At 44.3% G+C, this 22739-nt stretch overlaps 1 protein-coding gene across 1 annotated transcript in view; it reads right to left on the minus strand.

The window, feature by feature from the left end:
- Positions 1 to 674: 674 nt before the first annotated feature.
- The window catches only part of Parp4 (poly(ADP-ribose) polymerase family member 4), a 97791-nt gene continuing 75726 nt past the window's right edge, over positions 675 to 22739 (minus strand). The window contains exons 30-36 of the mRNA XM_050129099.1: positions 21774 to 21896; positions 20708 to 20770; positions 18223 to 18288; positions 14522 to 15739; positions 11259 to 11358; positions 5018 to 5150; positions 675 to 1238 (exon numbers count right to left, since the gene is read on the minus strand). Coding sequence (XP_049985056.1) covers positions 1046 to 1238; positions 5018 to 5150; positions 11259 to 11358; positions 14522 to 15739; positions 18223 to 18288; positions 20708 to 20770; positions 21774 to 21896 — 1896 coding nt within the window. The 3' untranslated portion in view covers positions 675 to 1045. The remainder of the gene's footprint in view (positions 1239 to 5017; positions 5151 to 11258; positions 11359 to 14521; positions 15740 to 18222; positions 18289 to 20707; positions 20771 to 21773; positions 21897 to 22739) is intronic.

The raw sequence follows: 22739 nt of genomic DNA on the forward strand, positions 1-22739 counted from the left end.
AACCCTGCAAAGAAATTTTTAACTTCTCTCTCTACCTTGTCGTTTCAGGGTAGTGAAGAGGAAGTTCCTGGCCAGCCAGAAATTGCCTGTACTTGCTTGTACTTGCAATAAAAGAGTTAACCTTGTATTTTGCAGTCTGGTCCACTCTGCTTTCTGGTGGTCTCCCTCTGGGGGTGGGGGGCGTGCTCTGGGCACAACAGCAGTGATCTTATTCTTGGCCAGTGGGATTAACAAGCCTATGTGGACATTTCATAGTCAAACCAAATGTAACAATAAAAACGTAACTTAATGTGGATCATAATCCTAAAGTAAAATTCAAGACCTAGAAAAAATCCAGAAGGTGAAATAGCAGAGATTTTAAGATGACCTTTGGGTTTCTAGGATGTGGCAATAAAACATGACCCATGGAAGAAGGAGCACGACATCTGCAGACAGGACAGCCACAGAGGAAACAAGTGCACCTTCGTGCTGTGCTGTTTGGTGGCCAGGGCCCCAGAAACATGCACTGGCCTAGAACGCAAGACCAAACCAAAGGCCAGCTCCTTCCTTACTGCTTGATAAGTCAGCCTTCTGCTGGACTCCTGGAGGGAAGATGCAATGAGCACCCACCCCACCAGGACATTGAGACAGTCTCTAACATTACAGTTTTTTATTGTTGTTAAATGATTCATCAATCCTGTTTCCATTTATTTTATTTAAAAGTGGTTGATAGCTACATTGAAAGACAAAGCCAAAACAAAACAAAAAACCCCAAACTACTAATACATGTCATTATCAGTACCTTTTACTATTTGATTATTTTCTACACAGAAATATGAACAGGCAGTCAGGTGGTGGTGCACCACGCCTTTAATCCCAGCACTTGGAAGACAAAGGAAATCAGAATTCTGTGAGTTCGAGGCCAGCCTGGGTGAGTTCTAGGACAGCAAGGGCCACACAGAGAAACCCTACCTTAAAATACCAAAAAAAAAAAGAAAAAAAAAAAGAAAAAAAAATAACAACAAAAAGATATATGAGAAATGTTTAAAATGAAATTTCATTGAATTCAGCCCTGATTGCAATGCAGAAGTCGGTAGAGAGAGCTGTTGGTGTGGGGCTGCATCCCCAGCAGTTGCTTCGTGGCGGACTCCCAGTCTTTACCCAGCTCAAGCCGTTGGCAGATGGATGGATACTGGCCTTCTGTCTTTCTGACCCATTCACTTGCTTTCTTTATGTTCTCAAGAGCCCATGGAATAGTCCTAGAGTAAAAAAAAAGAAAAAAGTTTCTATTGGTTCAGAATATGTGAAAGGCAATGTGGTTCCAAATCTGTAACACTGTATTGGATGAAATGGTTGTCAAAAATGAAGATATTTAATAAAGGCAATTCTTGAAATCTGCATCAAGTTCTCATTTCTACATGACTTGCCTGCCTCTCTTCCCAGCTCTCACTGTGGGCACAGCCCCCTTAATCCCTCAGGACAGCTGCAGCTTTTTCTTGCCTCTTTGTTTCCTGTTCCTTTTCAGTGTCCCTGAGGCCCCTGTTTCAATGTTCATTCACTGTCTGGTAATTTTCAACTTGTTCCAGATACTTGAAGAACACCTGAGAGTCATCTGTACAGAGCTACGTCCCCAGCCCTTACACCAAAGTTTACAGTGTTAACTTACTATTGTGTGTGGTGGTGTGGGAAAGCCTGTGTAAGAAACGTGAATGAATTGGGCAACATGCAGAAAGCTCTTCCCACAAAGCGGCTGGGCTGAATAGTTTTACGTCAACTTGACATAAGCTAAAGTCATCTCTGAGAGGAGGGGACGGTAATTTTAAAAATGCCCCCTTAAGATCAAGGTGTAGGCAAGCCTGTAGGGTATTTTTAAAACGAGTGATGCCCAGCCCATTGTGGGCGTGGCCATCCCTGGGCTGGTGGCCCTGGTTTTTTTTTTTTTTAATATTTATTTATTATGTATACAATAGTCTATCTGTGTGTATGCCGAAGGCCAGAAGAGGGCACCAGACCTTATTGCAGATGGCTGTGAGCCACAGGTTCCTGCCCTGCTTGAGTTCCTGCCCCGACCTCCTCCTCTGTGGAACTGTGATGTGGAAATGTAAGCCAAATAAATCTTTCCTCCCCAAGTGGCTTCGGTCATGGTGTTTCATCACAGCAACAGTGAACCTAGCTAAGACAGGCACCTTCTTGAAAGTGTGTTCGAGGCCAGCCTGGTCTACAAGAGCTAGTTCCAGGAAAGAAACCCTGTCTCAAAAAACCACACACAAAAAAAAAAAAAAAAAGCAAGGACATGAAAAGAATGTCCTACGTGTCCACATGATCTCTCCGAGAAAGCCGAAGGCCTGGGAGGAATAGTCTTGGCTCTTTACACTTGACCAAAGGTGATGAGACAGCACACCAGACACATTCACTGATGTATTTGCTCAAACTAACTGCAAACATTACCACGTTTTGTTAGCTTTAATAATAAAAATGAGATAAAAACGAGAAGTGTTTTGTTTGGATTACTCTTTCTTCTTCTTCTTTTCTCCTTCTTCGTTTTTGGTTTTGAATTTTTTTTTTCTTCAGGGGTTCTTTGTGTAGCCCTGGCAGTCCTGGAACTCACGCTGAAGATCAGGCTGGCCTCGAACTCACAGAGAGCTACCTGCCTTGGTCTCCTGAGTGCTGGGATTAAAGGTGTGTGCCACCATCGTCCAACTTGTTTATTACATTACCTTTGAATCCAAATGCCTGGTACCCTACACAGGTCTTGGAATATCCTTCAATCCTCAGAGATTTGGCCTTGCTGGCCACTGGGCAGGTCGGTGTGTGTGTGTGTGTGTGTATGTTAGAAATGCAATAAAATGCAAGTGCACACATGGCCACGGCTTGAGTATGGACAGACAGTTCTCTCCTTCCACCATGTGGATACTGGGGATTGAACTCAGGTCCTCAGGCTGACACAGCAAGCACTTTTACTCACTGAGCCATCGAACCTACCTTACAACAAAAATAAGAAAGATTCTATTTGGGTGTGGCTCAGTGGACACAGTAGAGACAGGAAGGTTAGAAGGGTAAGGTCATCCTCAGCTACACAGTGAGCTCAAGACCAATTTGAGATACATGAGACTTCCTTCTTAAAAAAAAATCATAGTTGGTATAGTGGTGCATACCTTTAATCCCAGCACTCAGGAGGCAGAGGCAAGTGGGTCTCTGTGAGTTCAAGGCCAGCCTGGTCTATGGAGCTAGTTCCAGGACAGGCTCCAAAGCTACAGAGAAACCCTGTCTTGTAAAAACAAAAACAACCTCCCCCCACATAGTTGACATAGTGGCACACACCTTTAATCCCAGCACTTGGGAGGCAGAGGTAGGCGGATCTCTGTGAAAATCAGGGTCTGCCTGGTCTACAGAGTGAGACCCTGTCTTGAAGAAACAAATTTATTGGAGCTAGTGAGATGGCTCATCAGGTAAAGGTACTTATTGACAAGTCTAATGGCCTGAATTCAGTCCCAAAGCTGTCCTCAGATTCCACATGTATTGTATGTCGCACACTCCTACACACATGCACCTAAAAATAAATCTGTTAGTTCTCTGGGGAACTAACAGATTTATTCTTATCATCTTCCTGATTATTTCTTTGGGGAAAGGGCCATTATGATATGCGATGTGGGGTGAGAAGCTGGGTTCCTGTTTCACGTGGCTGTGAGATGTTGTACAGCGTGGAGCTGGGTTTGTGTCTCACGTGGCTGTGGGATGTATAGTGTGGATCTGGGTTCCTGTCTCACGTGGCTGTGAGATGTTGTACAGCTTTTACTCAGGAGGCAACCAAAGCTAATTTGAGCCTGCTTATCCAGGTGATGATGGGATTTCATTTGTCCAGCTGAAGCTTCTGCCTCACCCATGAAGGGTCCAGGAAGCCCAGCTCACCCTATTCCAGTATGTCTCTCCAAACCCCACCCATTTGAGAATCTAACAAAGGAAAGGCGACAAAAGTCCAGTTCTTGATGACTACCGTAGCTCCCTGCCTTCTATGCCACCAGCCGCTCAAGTGCCCACCAAAGGGCTCAGCTTTTGACCACACTTGGGCACAGATCTAGATTCACCCCTTACCTACCATCTATAAAATCTCCCTGCCTTAGTCCAGGTGCATGACTTCTCTGGCTTCAACCTCTTGGACCAGTGAACCTTCCCGAGAGTTGCTCTCAATGAACCTGCTGTTACACTTTTTCAATTCTGCTTGACCTGGTTTACTGCGTCAGTGGAGAAACTAAATATCATGGGGTCAGAAAGCCTACTAAAGATAAAAGATTCTTCTTTTGTTTTGTTGAGACAGAGTCTCTTTGTTATGTAGTTCTGGCTGACAGGAACTTGCCATGTAGACCAGGTTGGCCTCGAATTCACAGAGACTCATCTGTCTCTGCCTCCTCAGTGCTGAAATTAAAGGAGTGCACCACTATGCCGGGCAGAATACTCTAATGTATTTTATCTTTTTCTTTTCTTTTCTTTCTTTCTTTTTTTTTTTTTTTTTTTTTGAGACAGGGTTTGAGACAGGGTTTCTCTGTAGCTTTGGAGCCTCTCCTGGAACTAGCTGTTGTAGGCCAGACTGGATTCGAACTCACAGAGATCCGCCTGCCTCTGTCTCCCAAGCTAATGTATTTTATTTAATAGTTTGATAAGGTTTTTTTTCTTCTGTTTTTCTGTTTTGGAACAGGGTCCTACTGTGTAGCCTAGGCTAGGCTGTAAGTCAGGATTTCCATCTGTAACCTCTTCAGTGGTAAGATTACAGGAATGTGCCACCATGACCTGGTTGGTACTTTGACATACAGTATGTGTTGAGTTGCTCAGGACAGCAGAACTGAGCCCAGGTCCCTGTGCACGAGGCAAGAGCTCTACCACTGAGCTACATTCCCAGATTGGCTTCATGACTTCTAAATATTTAGACCTAGGACACGTGGCTCCCATCTGTATTCGTGTGCCAGCCCACACAGTTGTTTGGAACAGGCCGACAATGGTACTGTGGCTCTTTGAAAAGTTTCTTATTAGGACATTAAAGCACCTGGAGATGAAGGTGTCATCCATCTTCATCAGTGATTTGGCAACCATCCCTTCTTGTTCCAACCTGGTACGAAGAAACTGCAGTACCAGCAAGGTGGCAATTAGGTCCAGGAGACAGTCTCTTCCTTTTGTACCTAAAAAAGCAAAGATCTCCTTTACTTCACGTGGTGTTCTGAGAAATGTCCCCCCAGGCTCACTCATGTGTTTGAGCACTTGAGCCTCAGGTGGCGCTGCACTGCTGGTGGGAATGCAAGCTGGTACAACTCCTTTGGATGTCAGTGTGGTGATTTCTCAGAAAATTAGGAAACAACCTTCCTCAAGACCCAGTAATACCACTTTTGGGTATATATCCAAAGGATGCTCAATCGTGCCACAAGGACATGTGCTCAACTATGTTCATAGCAGCTTTGTTTGCCATAGCCAGAACCCGGAAACAACATAAATGCCCCTTGATCGAAGAATGGATAAGGAAAATGTGGTACATTTACACAATGGAGTACTACACAGCAGAAAAAAATAACAACAGCTTGAATTTTGCAGGAAAATGTATGGAGCTAGAAAACATTATTTTGAGTGTGGTAACCCAGACACAGAAAGACAATTATCACATATACTCACTCATAGGTGTTTTTTAACCACCTATAAACCACAATCCCAGAGAAGTTAGATAACAATGCGGACACTAAGAGAGACTTACATAGATCTAATCTACATGAGAAGTAGAAAGTATAAAAAGACAAGATCTCCCGAGTAAATTGGGAGCATGGGGACCTTGGGGGAGGATTGAAGGAGGGAGGGGAGAGGCAGGGAGGGGAACAGAGAAAAATGTAGTGCTCAATAAATATCAATTAAAAAAAGATTTGAGAAAGAGAAAAAAGATTGTTCCAACTGTAAATGATCATAATGCCAATTAGCTGGAACATACACTTAGACTGTTCCCACTAAACAGCACCTTTCAAACAGGGCCGCCTGGCAAAAAAATAAATAAATAAATAAATAAAAAATAAAATAAAATTAGGCTTAGGTGGTACTGGTCCCTGAGCAGGGGATACAAGCAGTTGTGTGCCACCATGTGGATGCTGGGAACTGAACTCAGGGACCTAAACTTATTGTAAGAGTAGTAAACACTCTTAATACTCCTAACTGGAGACCCATCTCTCCAGCTCTGTTTACTTGTTTTTATTTTAATTTTAACTTCATTTTACGTTCCACTGCAGTTCTCCACCCCCTGTCCATTCACTTATTTTTTAATTGTGTATATGCAGTGCGTGGGGAGGGTCACATGTATGGCACTGTGTGCATGTGGAGGTCAGAGGTCAACTTTTATGGAGTCAGTTCCTTCCGCCTGTATTGCACAGGCTCCAGGAAGCATGCCACGCTTGAGCATGAAGCCCCGTTAGCCATTGAGCCATCTTGCCAGCCCATGTGTTACATTTTGAAAATCACTTTCAGAACACTCATTAAAGAATACTCATTTGGGGGCTGGAGAGATGGATCAGGGGTTAAGAGCACTGGCTGCTCTCTCAGAGGACCCAGATTCAATTCCTAGTACCCATATGGCAGCTTACAACTGTCTGTAACTCCAATTCCAAGGAATCTAACACATTCATACCAAATAAAGTTAAATAAATATTAAAAAGAATACTCATTTTGCCAGAGCGGTAGTGGTGGTGCACATCTTTAATCCCAGCACTCGGGAGGCAGAGGCAGATGGATCTCTGTGAGTTCGAGGCCAGCCTGGTCCACAAGAGCTAGTTCCAAGACAGGATCCAAAGCTGCAGAAAAACCCTGTCTCGGAAAAACAAAATCAAAACAAAATGAAAATGCAAACTCATCTCATTTTAGGGCTCATTTACAACTTAAGTGGTAGAGGTTGGCTGCCCTAGATGAGACCCTAGGTTCAATCTCCAGTACTTTAAAAGAAACAAACCAAAACAAAATTAGATTTAGTCAATTGTGGTGGTGCACATCTATAATCCCTACATGTAGGAGGCTTCAGTAGTAGATTCTAAGTAGCCAGCCTGGTAATATAATAAGACTCTAGCTCAAAAAAAAATCTTTAAAATCTTTAACAAAACCCCTATATACATACATAAACACACACAAGTGTGTGCACACATGTAACTAAGGTGACCCAGACCTTCTCAGTCGCAGTGTATGAGGACTGGCCTCAAGGTACATGAAACCAAAGAAAGGCAGACAGGTCCAAGACTGCAGAGACTGTAATTCATTGCTGGATTTCCCCAGCTTGGGTCAGAAGGAGAAGTGTCGTTACAGCACAGAGCAAGTGTGACTTTACCTATATAGAATCCATTTGATTATCTTAAGCTGCACCACAGAGGCAGACTCATTCTTGGAGTCTGGTTTGGCTGTGAGACTCAACAAACCACAGTGATGGGTAAAGCATATTTTTAGTATCCTGGGAAACGACGCAAGAAAAACCAATGAGAAAATCAAAACAGAAACAACAAAGAAGGAAAGCTGATAAGGGCTACTCCTGTGTGGTCTTTAGGGCTTTATCGGGGAACAGCGGGAGGTATGTCACAATCTATATACTACTGTTGCCTTTTAAAGATTTACTTATTTCTATTTTATGTGTATGAATATTTTGCCTGCATGTATATATGTGTGTTACATGTGTGAAATGTTTCTGGAGGCCAGAAGAGGTTATTCCCCTGGAGCTGGAGTTACAAACAGGTGTGAGATGCTGTTTGGCTGCTGGGAAAAAACCCAGGTCCTCGGCAACAGCAGCTAGTGCTTCTAACTGCTGGGCCACCTCTTCCTTGCTTTAATAGGGTCTTATTCTGCAGCTCAGGCTGTCTCTAACTCATGGCAATCCTCCTGCCTCAACCTCCCCAAGTGCTGGGATACAGGCATGAGCCACCATGCCTAGTTCATTCCTTTTTATCTCTGAATAAAATTTCACTGTGGATAGTTTCAAATTTTCTTTTTCCTTTTTTTTGATTTTTTTGTGACAGGGTTTCTCTGTGTAGTCTTGGCTATCCTGGAACTCACTCTGTAGACTAGTCTGGGTTCAAATTCAGATCCTCCTGCCTCTGCCTCCCAAGTGCTGGGACTAAAGGTGTGCGACAACACTGCCCGACTGAATTTTCCTTCCTCCTATGTTGATGGGCATCTAGATTAGTTTCATATCTCAGAGATTATGAACTGTGCCACAATAAACAAGGGCAGGAAAGTGTCTCTGTGATATGCCGACTTATGTCCAGGAGTGGTATAACTGGATTATATAGTAATTGCACTTTAAGGTTTTTGAGGAACCATCATATTGATTTTGACAGTGATTCACCAACAGAATATGAAGGTTTGGCCTGCTTCCATCCTCAGTATTTGTTGTTTTCTTTTTTCCTTTAAAAATATTTATTTAAATCATGTGTATATATGTGTGCGGGTTCATGCATATGAACGCTGGTGCCCTCAGAGGCCAGAAGAGGATGCTGGATCCCTTAGAACTAGAGTTAGAGTCAGAAATGGTGGCACACACCTTTAACCCAGCACTCGGGTGGACCTCTGTGAGTTTGAGGCCAGCCTGGCTTATAGAGTGAATTCCAGGGTAGCCAGGACTACAATGGAGAGCCTGTTTCAAAACCCTAAACAATGAAATAAAGAACTGGAGTTAAAGGTAGTTGCTAGCATGCCACTCTTGGGAATATACCCAAGAGATGCCCGATCATATGACAGGGGCATTTGTTCAACTGTGTTCATAGCAGCATTATTTGTAATAGCCAGAACCTGGAAACAACCTAGATGTCCTTCAATGGAAGAATGGATGAAGAAAGTGTGGAATATATATACATTAGAATACTACTCAGCGGTAAAAAACAATGACTTCTCGAATTTTGCATGCAAATGGATGGAAATAGAACACACTATCCTGAGTGAGGTAACCCAGACCCAAAAAGATGAACATGGGATGTACTCACTCATAATTGGTTTCTAGAGATAAATAAAGGTCAGTGAGTCTATAATTTGATTTCCTAAAGAAGCTAAATAAGAAGGTGATCCCAAAGAAAAACATATAGCTATCCTCCTGATTATGGGAAGTAGACAAGATTGCCAGGCAAAAAATGGGATCTTGGGGGAGGGGGGAGAGGGAGGTAAGGGGAGATGGGGAGAGAAAAGTGAGAAGGGGAGGTTGGGGGGAACTTGGGAAACGGGATGTTTGGGATAAAGGAAGGTCGGATAGGGGAGCAGGGAAGCACACATCTTAATTAAGGGAGCCATCTTAGGGTTGGCAAGAGATTTGGTGCTCCCAGGTGCCCAGGGCGATGTCCCCAGTTAGTTCCTGGGGCAGCTGAGGACAGAGAATCTGAAATGACCCTATCCTATAGCCATACTGATGAATATCTTGCATATCACCATAGAACCTTCATCTGGAGATGGATGGAGATAGAGACAGAGACCCACACTGGAGCACCGGACTGAGCTCCCAATGTCCCAAGGAGGAGCAGAAGGAGGGAAAATATGAGCAAAGAAGTCAGGACCACGAGGGGTGCACCCACCCACGGAGACAGTGGGGCTGATCTATTGGGAGCTCACCAAGGCCAGCTGGACTGCGACTGAAAAAGCATGGGATAAAACCGGACTCTCTGAATATGGCGGACAATGAGGGCTGCTGAGAAGCCAAGGACAATGCCACTGGGTTTTGATCCTACTTCATGTTCTGGCTTTGGGGGAGCCTAGCCAGTTTGGATGTCCACCTTCCTAGACCAGGATGGAGCGGGGAGGACTTTGGACTTTACACAGGGCAGGGAACCCTGACTGCCCCTCAGACTGGAGAGGGAGAGGAAGAGGAGTGGGGGGAGGGGGAGAGGAGAGGGAGGAGGGGGGAAAAGGGAGACGGGGAGGGAAATGGGAGGAGGGGAGGAGGCAGAAATCTTTTTTTTTCAATAAAAAATTATATTTAAAAAAAAAAAAAGAAAAAAAAAGGTAGTTGCTAGCCAGCTGACAAGGGTGCTGGGAACCAAGAGCGGTTTGTGCTTTTAACTCTTGAACCATCTCTCTAGCCATTGTTTCTGATGGAGTGAAGTAAAAAAAAAAAAATGTCAGTGTAGTTTTGATTTATTTTTCCATGTGATGGGAGAGCCACATCTGGAAAGTGCCAAGGTCTCAATGTGGAAGAGAATGTCCCTGTTGACCAATAGGTACTTATGTTGTGGCCAAGAACGTAATTATTGAGTGTGTTAAACTGAGCTTTTGGATAGTGTTTTTTTTATTGTTTTTATTGAACTATGTATTTTCTCTGCTTCCCTCCCTTCCTCCCCACTCCCCTTCTACCCTCTTCCATGATCCCCACAGTCCCAATTTACTCAGGAGATCTTGTCTTTTTCTACTTCCCATGTAGATTGGATCCTTGTAGTCTTAGAGTTCTCTTTGTTGTCTAGGTTCTCTGGGATTGTGAACTGTAGGCTGGTTTTTCTTTGCTTTATTCTAAAAGCCACTTTTGAGTGAGTACATATTATATTTGTCTTTCTGGGTCTGGGTTATCTCACTCAATATGATGTTTTCTAGCTCCATCCTTTTGCCTGCAAAATCCAAGCTGTCATTTTTTTCTACTATATAATACTCCATTGTGTAAATGTACCACATTTTCTTTATCCATTCTTCGATCGAGGGGCATCTAGATTGTTTCCAGGTTCTGGCTATGACAAAGGATGCTGCTATAAACATAGTTGAGCATATGTCCTTGTGGTACTATTGAGCACTGAATAGTGTTATCACTGGCATGGTCTCATTATGTAGCCCAACTGTTCTCAAACTCACGCTCCACCTGGCTAGGCTACCAAACGGCAGGATTACAGGTGTGTGTCACTATTCCCAGATTTGGGGTTGTTCTTCTGCAGTAGTTGGTGCCACACACTCTAATCAAACTGCTAATAAAATACTCCCATCATTGGTAAAGTCATGACTGTGAATAAATCTGATTCTAGTAACTGAGCATGGTGGCACACATCTTTGATTCCAGCACTTGGGAAGCAGAGACAAGCAGATCTCCGAGAGTTCAAAGCCAGCCTGGTCTACACAGAGAGTTCCAGGCTAGTCAGGGCTACATAGTGAGACCCTGTGTCAAAAAAACAATTAATTCTATTCATATGGAACTTACAAAACTATTAAATGAACGCACTAGTTTACAAAATAATTTATTACAATTAGGAGTTTGCCTATAAGCGAGTGGAAAAGTGAAGGAACACAGTGACTTAATTAATTGAGAAACAGTGGCTTACCTAGAGATCGAATGCCTTTTTCTTCAAGAAAATTGTGTAGAATATTTACATTAAGTTTTAGTATAAATCCTAGTGATGGTGTCAGTTTCCAGAAACCATCCTGTAAAATTAAGAAAAAAAATTATATTGATAATCGTAGATTCTATGTCATACAGTATTTTTCTAGCATAATTCCCTTTTCAGTATTAAATATATACCATCAGACCAAGTGTACCAGGGCCCAGGCCTTAGCACAACTGACTCCATGATGGAATTACCATCAGGCTGTCAAACTCAGCATTTAGACAGCATCACCTTCCAAAACCAAAACAAAGGCCAAATCTATCAAAGTCCATAATTCTGGGAAAGTCTCTAATGTACCAACCTTGTTTTTTGGCTTCTGTAGTTCTGCTTCTAGCTAACTGTCCTTGTTAACTGAAATGTTTCAACCAGACATATGTTTGTTTGTTTTTTTTTCCTAAAAACTCACTCTGAGAAAGGAGTGATGTTAAACTGAGCTTGAACCCTCAGTATAGCTGCCAACCAGCTAATAAAGACTTTCAGTTGGCTTAAACCTGTATCTGAGCCGGGCGGCAGTGGCGCATGCCTTTAATCCCAGCACTCAGGAGGCCGAGACAGGCAAATCTCTGTGAGTTCGAGACCAGCCTGGTCTACAGAGCTAGTTCCAGGACAGGCTCCAAAGCCACAGAGAAGCCCTGTCTCGAAAAACCAAAAAAAAAAAAAAAGTGGAAAGCAATTGAGGAAGACATTCACCATTGACCTCTGGCCGCTATGTGCACGTGTACACAGTTATATTCACATCCGCAAGAACACTTGCACACACAGACTCGGGTATATACACACACCACACACACAAATAACAAAAATAAAAGGAAATGAAAAGGACTAGGGTTACAGCTCTGGGACAGAATGTTTGCCTACATGTGTGATGTCCATATTCAATATCAGTGCCATAACACAAAACCAAGAATACGTCAAGCACGGCGTCTAGTATTTGTAACCCAGCACTTGGGACGCTGAAGCGAGAGGACAGCTGCAAGTCTGAGCCCAGCCTGAGCTACATAGGGGGTTCTAGACCAACCTGGGATACACGATAAGATCCTATTTCCAGCTGGGCAGTGGTGGCACATGCCTTTAATCCCTGCACTCAGGAGGAAGAAGCAGGTGGATTTCTGTGAGTTCGAGGCCAGCCTCAAACAGAGTTCCAGGATAGCTAGGGGTGTCACACAGAGAAACCCCATCTTGAAAAACCAAAACAAACAAACAAAAAAAATATCCTAATTAAAAAAATATATACATATTTAAAAAATGAAAATGAAGATTATAAGGGTCTGTCCTGTCCCTTTAAGAGACAAGCCCTGCCCTCTCCCAACCCCTCCCCTTCTGCCGAGGGAAGTGGACATCCTACCTCCTCCAGCCTGAGCTCTCTCTTTTCTGCCTCTCTCCTGAAGAGGTAGCTTCTCTTCTCCTCTCCTTCCCCTCTCTGTTTCTCTTTCTCTTTCTCTCTCTGCCACTTTCTCCTTGTCCCACCTTCTCCCTCTCTCTCCCCTTTCCCCTTCCCTTCCATAACCCACTAAATAAATATCCAACCTCACTCTGCATAGCATGCCTATCTGTCTCTGTCTCTCACCCATCGAGGCTTCTCATGGGACAGGCTGACCCATCGAGCAGCTCCCTGCCTGGGACCCACTGCCACCCCTCGGGAAACAGCACTGTTTTATTTTTACCATTACAAAGCTGCATGCCAATAATAAGGTACTTGGCAGGCAGAGGCAGGTGTGTCTTAACTTCTAGCCTAACTGGACCACACAGAATGTTCCAAGTCAGACTGGCCTATATTGCAAGATTCTGCTTCAAAAAAAAAAAAATTAAAACTGGAGCTGGAGAGATGGCTCAGTGGTTAAGAGCATTTACTGTTCTTGCAGAGGACCCAGGTACAGTTCCCAGAAGTTGCATCAGGCTGTTCACAACCACATGTAAATACAGTTCCAGGGTCCAAAGCCTTCTGTCCTGTACAGGCATCTGCATGTACATGGTATACATATAAAACTACCTTTATGTAGGTTCCAGAGATCAAGCCCAGGCCATCAGGTTTGTGTGGCGAGCACTTTCCCCAATGAGCCTTCTTGCCAGCCCTCCACCACATTTCATTGTTTTTATTTTTTGTTTTGTTTTTTTGAGACAGGGTTTCTCGGTCTAGCTTTGGAGCCTGTTCTGGAACTCGCTCTGTAGACCAGGCTGGTCTCCATTATTTTTATTTTTTATTAAACCTTTAATCCCAGCACTCAGGAGGCAGAGGCAGGCAGATCTCTGAGTTTTGAGGCTAGCCTGGTCTACAAGAGCTAGTTCCAGGACAGGTAGGCTGTTACACAGGGAAATTTTGTCTCGAAAAACCAAAAAAAAAAAAAATTTTAAAAATATACTTAAGTGCCTTTTAAAAGCCCCCACTGTGTGTGGTAAATATTGCTAGTATTCCTGCTATGCTGTTGAGACAACTGGAGCCCACAAACACAACGTGGTAATGCCAGGATTTACTCTGACACTGAGGGAAGTCCTCTTTGCTTCACTAAATGCTTTCCCACCAAAACAATTACATACGTGAGCCTGGATCTCAGAGCCAGTGCTGAAGCTAGAGTTACAGGGTATTGACTGGCTTGACGAATGGAGAGCTGTGGCCCTCCACGCTACTACAGTAATAGTAGTTCACACACTAATAGAGGAAAATATTCAGAATACTCATTGCACCTATGTTTACTAGGCAGTAGGAAATTTCTGTCAACCTCAATTCCTGACACTAGAACTTAGGGAGTAAATCCATGACCTCTTCAAGGATGCTAATTTTCTTTCTTTCTTCTTTTATTTATTTATTTATTTAAAATTATGTTATGTGCATTGGTGTGGAAGTGTCAGATCCCCCTGGAACTGGAATTACAGACAGTTGTAAACTGCCATGTGGGTGCTGGGAACTGAACTCAGGTCCTCTAGGAGAACAGCCAGTGCTCTTAATCACTGAGCCATATCTCCAGCCCCCAGGATGCTAATTTTCAACTGACAAATATTAACAGTCGCTAAGGATGAATGACAAACAGCATCCACCATCACACAGAGTTTTAGTTCATCTGACTACTCACTGAGAGACATTTTCTTCCATGCTGACACACACCCTGAACCACTAAGGACTGGCAATACGCTGTTCTATGAGCAACTGCTCTCAAATGCACTGTTGTAAGCCGTGAAGCTAACTGAAGAGATAAGACGAATACCTCGGTTTGTAGGGCAAAGAGCGAAGTCCACGGTGCAGGAAAGCTTTCAGAGACCACATATCCCTCATCTTCTTCCGTGGAAGCGCTTTCGCAGAGCGTCCATTCCTCATCTTCCTCTGCACAAGCGTCGTTTGATGCATAAGTCTCTATCTTGCACGCTTTATATCTTATTGCTTCCTCAATTTCCGCTTCATCCATTTTTGCTTCGAATGAGGCAGGCAAAACCATGTCTTGAAAACCCAGGCCGTCTAAGCCATCTGATGGCGCAGCGCTGGCAGAACGATTTAAGAGAGACTCAAAGGGGAAAGCTGATTCACCTGAATCCATTTTGGTATCTGCGATTCTGTCCTCAGGTCCCCGAGGGAGGGAGGCACTTTGTGAAGGCCTACGGGGATGCCCAGAGCCACTTTGTGAAGGCCTACGGGGATGCCCAGAGCAAAGAACTCTGGAGAGAGGAGGACAGCGAAGAACTGCCATAGACTTTAGATAAGGTGCCTCGTCGGGCCTTGGGGAAACTTTCTTTGAACTGGAGAAACCACCTGAGAAAGCAGTAACACTGCCAAAGCCCGAGAAAAGATGCCCGGGAGGAGACTCTGAATCATGGAAGATGTTGGTACCTCCTACAGGATTAAGGCTTTGGCCAAACACAGGTGAGTTGTCTGGGATGAATTTTCCGTGAGGAGGAGGAAAATGGCTGCCAAAAAGGAGAGGGGTAGGAGGAGGAAGACTAGCAACACCGGAGGGAGGGGGAGCGGGAGCGGGAGCGGGAGGAAGACAGGGGGCACCAGGGAGAGAGGGAGGGAGAGGAAAGTGGGTGCCACCAGGGAGAGGGGCAGCAAGAGGAGGAGCTCTGGGAACGTAGCCTGGAGGAGAGAACGAAGCAGACTGGGAGCTGCGGGGAGAAAGGAAAGAAAACAGATCTGCAGGAGCAGACAAATCCATGGGAGCAGCCCCGCGTGTTGCTTTAGTCGCCAACAGACTTCTTTTAAATCCCCCCTCTCTTCTCTGCGACACCAGATGAGTCACACCTGATGGCCGGCCCACACCTTCCGACTGTGAGTGGACCTTGAGAGACTCTGCTGCTGCAGGAGACTGTGGCTCTGGGGTCACGCATTCAAAATCTTCAGAAACTTCTTGAAAACTTCTCCTTAGCTTTTTTTTGAGTTTTTTAGTCAAATGTAGCTGTTTCTCCTTCCCTTCAGAGGAGACCGAGAAGGGCTGCCCAGGTGACAAAGTTGTGCATGTGAAGAGAAAGCAGAACAAAATAAATGAGCAAACATTCTCCCAAGTAGCTGAATGACTGGGCTGTTAGGGATCCCTAACCCAAAAATCAACTCTGACAGGTAAGTAGGTCCAGGGAGAAGGGCTTTTAGCCAGGTGTGGTGTAGTGGCTCACACCTCTAATCTTGCACTCAAGAGGCGCAGGCAAGAAGATCTTGAATTTCAAGGCCAGTCTGGGCAATAGTGAGACACCATTTCAAAATAAAAAATTAATCAGACGGTGGTAGCTCACACCTCTTATCCCAGCACTGGGAAGACCGAGGCAGGTGGATCTCTGAGCTCAAGGCCAGCCTGGTCTACAGATGAAGTTCCAGGACAGCCAGAACTACCCAGAGAAACACTGTCTCAAATAAATAAATAAATAAATAAATAAATAAATAAATAAATAAATAATAAAAATTAAAATAAAAAAAATACAAGAGGACTGGGGATAGGCTGGGCAGTGGTGGTGCAGGCCTTTAATCCCAGCACTTGGGAGGCAGAGGCAGGCCAGCCTGGTTTACAAGAGCTAGTTCCACGACAGGCTCCAAAGCTACAAAGAAACCCTGTCTCGAAAAACAAAAAACAAAACAAATAAAACAAAGAAACAAACCTACAAAACTTTAAACAAAAACAAGACGGAAAGAGGAGTGGGGATAATGCTCAGTGGTGGGGAATTTCCCTAGATTTATGGATGAATCTGAGTTCATTCATAAACACCAATAAGAGAAAGAAATAAATAAAAAACAATATGTGGGCTGGTGAGATGGCTTGACAGCCAGAGACACTGTGGCTAAGTGACATGGGTGTCAATTTCAGAGACACCCATGATAGAAGGAGAGAACCAGTTAGCACAAGGTGTCCTCAGACCTCCATGCATCCAGTCCACTGTACCCTCGCCCAGCATGCCAATAAACAGACAGACAAATAAACATTATAAAAACATCATAATGCTTATCTGGTTTCCTGTCTATTTATTTCTGATCAACTGTCCTACATCCATATATACAAAGAGTCTGAAATATTTGGCAGGGGGTCAAAGTCCCCTCCTCTGGGAGTGGCCACAGTCCAGAGCCCACGCCCGCCAAACGATGACCCCTCCCCGGGGAGAGTCAGTGGTCTTTTGGTTTTCCATTCCCCTCTCCGAGTTTCTGTTTTCCTGGGGTGGGGGAGGGGGCTCGGCGGTCATTAAACCTGGGCTTCTCCTAATTCGGTCTGATTTGGTCTAATTTGGATTACTTTTACTTTTTTGAGGCATGGTCTTATGACACAACCCAGGTTGGCCGTCAACTCCTGTCAATCCTCTTACTTCAGCCTTCTGAGGTGAGATTACAGGTGTGAGCCACTATACCACTTCTGGCTAAAAGTTTTATAGTAAGCTAATACACAAAGACCAAGGGTAAAAGGCAAAACATTTGTAAGATTTGAAGAACACCAGAGCCATGGGTACTGGCCCGAGGAAAGGGTGAGTTAGTAGTCTGGGATCCTACATCCCCAACTCTCATTTGTAATAATGTTCTTGGCAGCTGAGTTCTGTCACCTGCATGTGACATGTGTGTGTGCACACAGGCCCGCACGCGCACACACACACGTGTGCACACAGGCCCACATGCAGACACACACGTGTGCACACAGGGCCGCATGCACACACACACGTGTGTGCACACAGGCCCCCCCACGTGTACACACACACACACACACACACACACACACACGCAGTCCTTTCTGAACAAGGCACCCAGCCATCTCAGAACTCTTCCATCCCCACCTACATTGGCCTATACACACCCCTTTCTGGGTAACAGAAAGTTTCTCCTTCACTAACAACAATCAAATTTAGATACCTTTTGTTCAACGTATTCCTAATGTATCTGTATAAGAGACCAGAAAGGTTAATCTTGCCTGAACTGGTTTTAGCTGTATGAGCGGTAAGGCCTACAGTGTCCTCAAAGTGAACTCGCAGGGAGAACCCTCAATTTACTAGCTTACGTCTGTGCACAGCCGGCTAGGTTTATGATTAAAATCACAAGGGGTATGTGCAGTAGGAAAATGATTAGAGAACCACCTAAACCACCTGAAATAGCAAATCCCCTTTTCTCTGGAAGGATGTCCCAGATAATAATCTGGGCCCTTAAGCATCTTTGCTTATGTGAACTGCTATTCCCGCAAAATGTATTCTGACCTATTCTACTGCTCTGCCTGTTTGGTTTTATTTATTTGTTTGTTTGTTTGTATTATTTTGAGGTAGGCTCTCACCCTGTAGCCCTGACCAGCCTGGAACTTGCTACACAAAGCAGGCTGGACTCAAACTCACAGAGGTCTGCCTGTCTCTGCCTCCTAAATGCTGGGATTAAAGGCGTGCACCACTATGCCTGACTATACTGCTCTGATTTACACACAAGCTACTGTGAAGCTGCCCTTCCAGAGGACCCAGCACCTACCTCAGGTGAGGCAAACCTGCCTAATGGAGCACCGGCTGCAAAGTATCTGATGTTTGTTTCAGGCTCCTGCAGAAAAATGCACACACATATCCATAATTAAAACTAAAATATGTGAATAAAAATATCTTATTCACATTGCACATCTTACATAAGTCCTTATTGTCAACTCTTAAACCTGGAAACACCTGGTAACAGCCCTATAATAGCAGCAATTGGGATGCTGAGGCAGGGGGATCTTGAGTTTGAGGCCAGCCTGTGCTACATAGGGATTTCTGGTCATCCTGGATTACACTGAGATGCTATCTCAAAGAACAACAACAAAGAGAAGGGGGGGAGGAATTCTCATATTTTATTTAGGACTCTAGGAATAGAACCCAGGACTTCTCACAGGGAAGCCTGCTATTGATGAGCTACAACTCTAGCCTCTTTGAGACAAGACCTTTGAAATTCTGTGTCATTTGTTATTAGTGTGTGTGTGTGTGTGTGTGTGCGTGCATATGAGTGCCATGTGCATGTGTGGAAGTAGGAGGACATTTGGGAATTGGGTCTCTCTTTCTACTGTGGATTCTGAAGATCAAATCAAGCTGGTCCGGCAAGCACTTTGACCTGTTGAGCCACCTTGCAGGCCCATGAGACACTGTCTTACTCTGTAGCCCAGACTGACATCGCTAGGATTCAGGCATTATGCTGGTCCCTGTCACCTAGCGGAAGGAACCCAGGCAGCACCCTGGCCAGCCCATGGTTCTATGGCTGCTGTGTCTCTGCTCCGCCCACTCCAGCTCTCTTTAGGATGTTGTTCTGAAGAGGCAAGCAGGTCTTTACTTCCCCCTTTCCTTCCCTCTCCCTTTCCTTCTCTCCCCTCCTTTTTACCCTTCTCTCAATAACCTCCACACTCAAGCTCTGACTGCATGGCGTATTTGTCTCCTGCCAAGGTTGTAATCACAGCAGACATAAAGCTGGATAGGTCAGCCTATCTGGTCTTGCCTTAATCTCCTGAGTTAGGATTACAGGCATGAACCTCGTATGCCTAGTGCTATGGTTTGAACATGAAATGCCTCCCACAGAATAATGTGTTTGAACTCCTATGGTCCCCAGTTGTGGCACTGTTGGGAAGATCATGGGATTTTATGAAGTGGAGCCTTGGTGGAGGTGGTGTGGCACTAGGGTGGCCTTGAGGGTTTCTGGACATTTCCCATTCTCTTTCAGCTTCCAGACTGCTAATGCAGTATGTGAGGCCATCCCCATGCCTTCCCTACCACAATGAACTGTGTTTCCTCTAGAACTGTGAACCAAAATAAATCCTCTCTCCCATAAGCTGTGTTTGTCAAGGTATTTTACCACAACAGAATAAGACAGGGTCTCACTGTGTAGCCCAGGATGGCCTGGAACTCACTATGTAGACTACAAAGGCCCCAAACTCTGCAAGTTGCATGCTTCTGCCTCCCAAGTGTTAGGATTAAAGGCATTGTACCACCATGTATGGCTTTTAATTTTTTTGTATTGTGTTTTATTTTTTTGGAACATTCTCACTAAGTTGCCCAGGCTGGCCTTTAACTTGCTCTGTAGCCTAGGCTGGCCACAAACTTGTTGTGATATTCCTCTTCAGTAGCAGGGATTATATGCCTGGGCCATCATGCCTGCTGAGAAACTGGAATATTGAGAAAAATGAAGTTAGCTGGGCAGTGGTGGTGCACTCCTTTAATCCCAGCACTAAGGAGGCAGAGGCAGGCAGATCTCTGTGAGTTCGAGGCCAGCCTGGTCTACAAGAGCTAGTTCCAGGGCAGGCAACAAAGCAACACAAAGAAACTCTGCCTTGAAAAACCAAAACAACAACAACAACAACAACAACAAAAACCCAAACAACAACAAAAAGATGAAGTTGTGTGTGTGTGTTTTGTTTTTCAAGACAAGGTTTCTCTGTAGCTTTGGTGCCTGTCCTGGAACTTGCTCTGTAGACCAGGCTGGCCTTGAACTCACAGAGATCTGCCTGCCTCTGCCTCTGCCTCTGCCTCTTGAGTGCTGGGTTTAAAGGTATGAGCCACCACTGCCTGGCAGACTTCTCATATATTAAAGACTTTGCTAACATAGTAATAATTAGAATGTTATTGCAGAGTAGACAGTAAGTCAAGTTCTTTGGAGATTAGGTTGGTTTTACACTTTTACACCAGGATAAATTTCAATGAAATGGAAATTAAAATGTAAACACAGAACTAAAGAGGCGAGGAAGGAATCTAAGGGCCTAGGGGCCAGCCAACCTAGAACGAGTGTTTTTTTTTTTTGGTTTTTCGAGACAGGGTTTCTCTGTGGCTTTGGAGCCTGTCCTGGAACTAGCTCTGTAGACCAGGCTGGTCTCGAACTCACAGAGATCCGCCTGCCTCTGCCTCCCGAGTGCTGGGATTAAAGGCGTGCGCCACCATTGCCCGGCTAGAACTAGTGTAAAACCAACCTGGAAATTCACCATGCACAGTTCTGTTTAATGGTATACCTGTAGTGGTTGGCTGCCGTTGGTGACGTCATCCTGCTCTAGTTCCAAACACTCAGACTCTGCCTATGGTACAAAAGTAACAAAAAGCAAACGGATAAGCAGGTGTCCTTGAACATTCCTTTCCCCCACCCCACGCCACCTAACTGACTCCTGGGAGGTGAATGCACGTCAGTGTTAAGGGGCAGTACAGTATTTGCTTAGCATATGCAAGGTGCTGGGTTCAATTCCCAGCATCTCCAGAAAGGGAATATATACAGTAAATAAAAGCAAGAGCAGGCAAACAAGCTAAGCAAATACATTTATGTTCTGTTCTTAAAGAAATAGTGGAAACCATGGAAACTATCCTCACAATGTTCTTGCTTCTCTTGCTCACTCCACCTCAGGGAGTCTTTCCTGTACACGAAGGGTCACTCACACTTGACTGTCACACAGATGTGGACACAGTGTCCTAAACATATACATGCAAGAAAGCCATACATATAAAAAATAAGTCTAAAAAAATTTAAATGGTTATCTTCTTAGTTCCTTTGAGACAGAATCTAACATATGCCAAGCTGGTCTAGAACTTTCCATGTATCTAAGGATGACCCTGGACTCTGTGTGTACTGCACTCAGCTCCAAGATTCTCTTATAAACTGTCTTTTAAGAGTGTATTCCTCCTGTGGCCTGGTGTAATGTCACACACCTTTATCCCAGCATTTGGGAGACAGAGGCAGGCCAATTTCTGTGAGTTCCAGGACAGCCTGGTCTACATGGCTAGTTCCATCCAGGATAGCAGGGTTATGTAGAGACGCTATCCTCACTCTCCGCCCCCCAAGAAGGATGCATGCCTTCTATTTAATTCAAACAAGGTTAGTTTGAATTGACAGTTTTCTCCCTATGTCTTCTGTTTACTGTGTTTCTTTATTTAATGGAGGCCACATACTCAGTAATCGTCCTGGAACGCTGGGCCTGGGTGAGTTCACTCTAGGATGTTCACACAGTCATGAACTCTCTTCTGACACACTTCTCAGAATACACCCCCATCGTTAACCAATGGATGACTGAATTTGGTGACTGTACTTACCTGTGTTACGAAGGGGTCTGGGAACTTTTCCTGCCAACTCATGTATGGCAGAAAGTCTACATCTTCTTTGGCAACAAGTTCCAAAATATTTGGGGCATTATCAAAAGGAATCTCATTAGCGTCCTATATAGAATCACAATGGAATTAAAATTTTGAAATATTATCAAAACTAAATAATTTTTGATATCGAATTAAATAATTAACACATTCTAAAGACTTATGGATGTTAGGTTTAGAATATCTTAGAATATCTGGGCATTTACTTGGATTATATATGCCCCTCGCTATTGAGGGCCTTTCCATATCGATCAACCAAGAAAACACCCCATAGACTTGCCTAAAGGCCAATCTGAAAAATAAATCAAGAAATAAAGCCGGGCGGTGGTGGAACATGCTTTTAATCCCAGTACTTGGAGGTATAGGCAGGTAGATTTCTGTGAGTTCAAGGCTAGCCTGGTCTACAGAGCTAGTATCAGGATAGATAGGGTTGTTACACAGAGAAACCCTGTCTTGAAAAACCAAAAAAACCCCAAAAGAACAAAACAACAACAACAACAAAAATTACAGTATGTCTTTTTTGTGCAAGTTTGTGTATTGGGGCTTAACTACATTGTGGCACCACATCCTAGCCCCAAACTACTATAGATTTTTTTTTTTCTTTTCAAGACATGGTTTCTCTCTGCAGTCCTTACTATTCTGGAACTCACTCTGCAGACCAGGCTGACCTCCAATTCAGAGATCAACCTGAGTGCTGGGATTAAAGGCATGTGCCACTACCGCCTGGCTTCTAGAGACATAGATGTCTTAAAATATACATACAGCACCAGGTGGCGACAGCGCATGCCTTTAATCCCAGCACTTAGGAGGCAGAGACAGGGGTCTCTGTGAGTTCAAGGACAGCCTGGTCTACAGAGTGAGTTCCAGAACTGGCTCCATAGCTACTGGGAAACCCTGTCTTGAAAAACA

This window comes from Alexandromys fortis, unplaced genomic scaffold (assembly GCF_014885135.2).
Source record: "Alexandromys fortis isolate MF-2015 unplaced genomic scaffold, M_Fortis_MF-2015_v1.1 scaffold_308, whole genome shotgun sequence".
Classification (NCBI taxonomy): domain Eukaryota; kingdom Metazoa; phylum Chordata; class Mammalia; order Rodentia; family Cricetidae; genus Alexandromys; species Alexandromys fortis.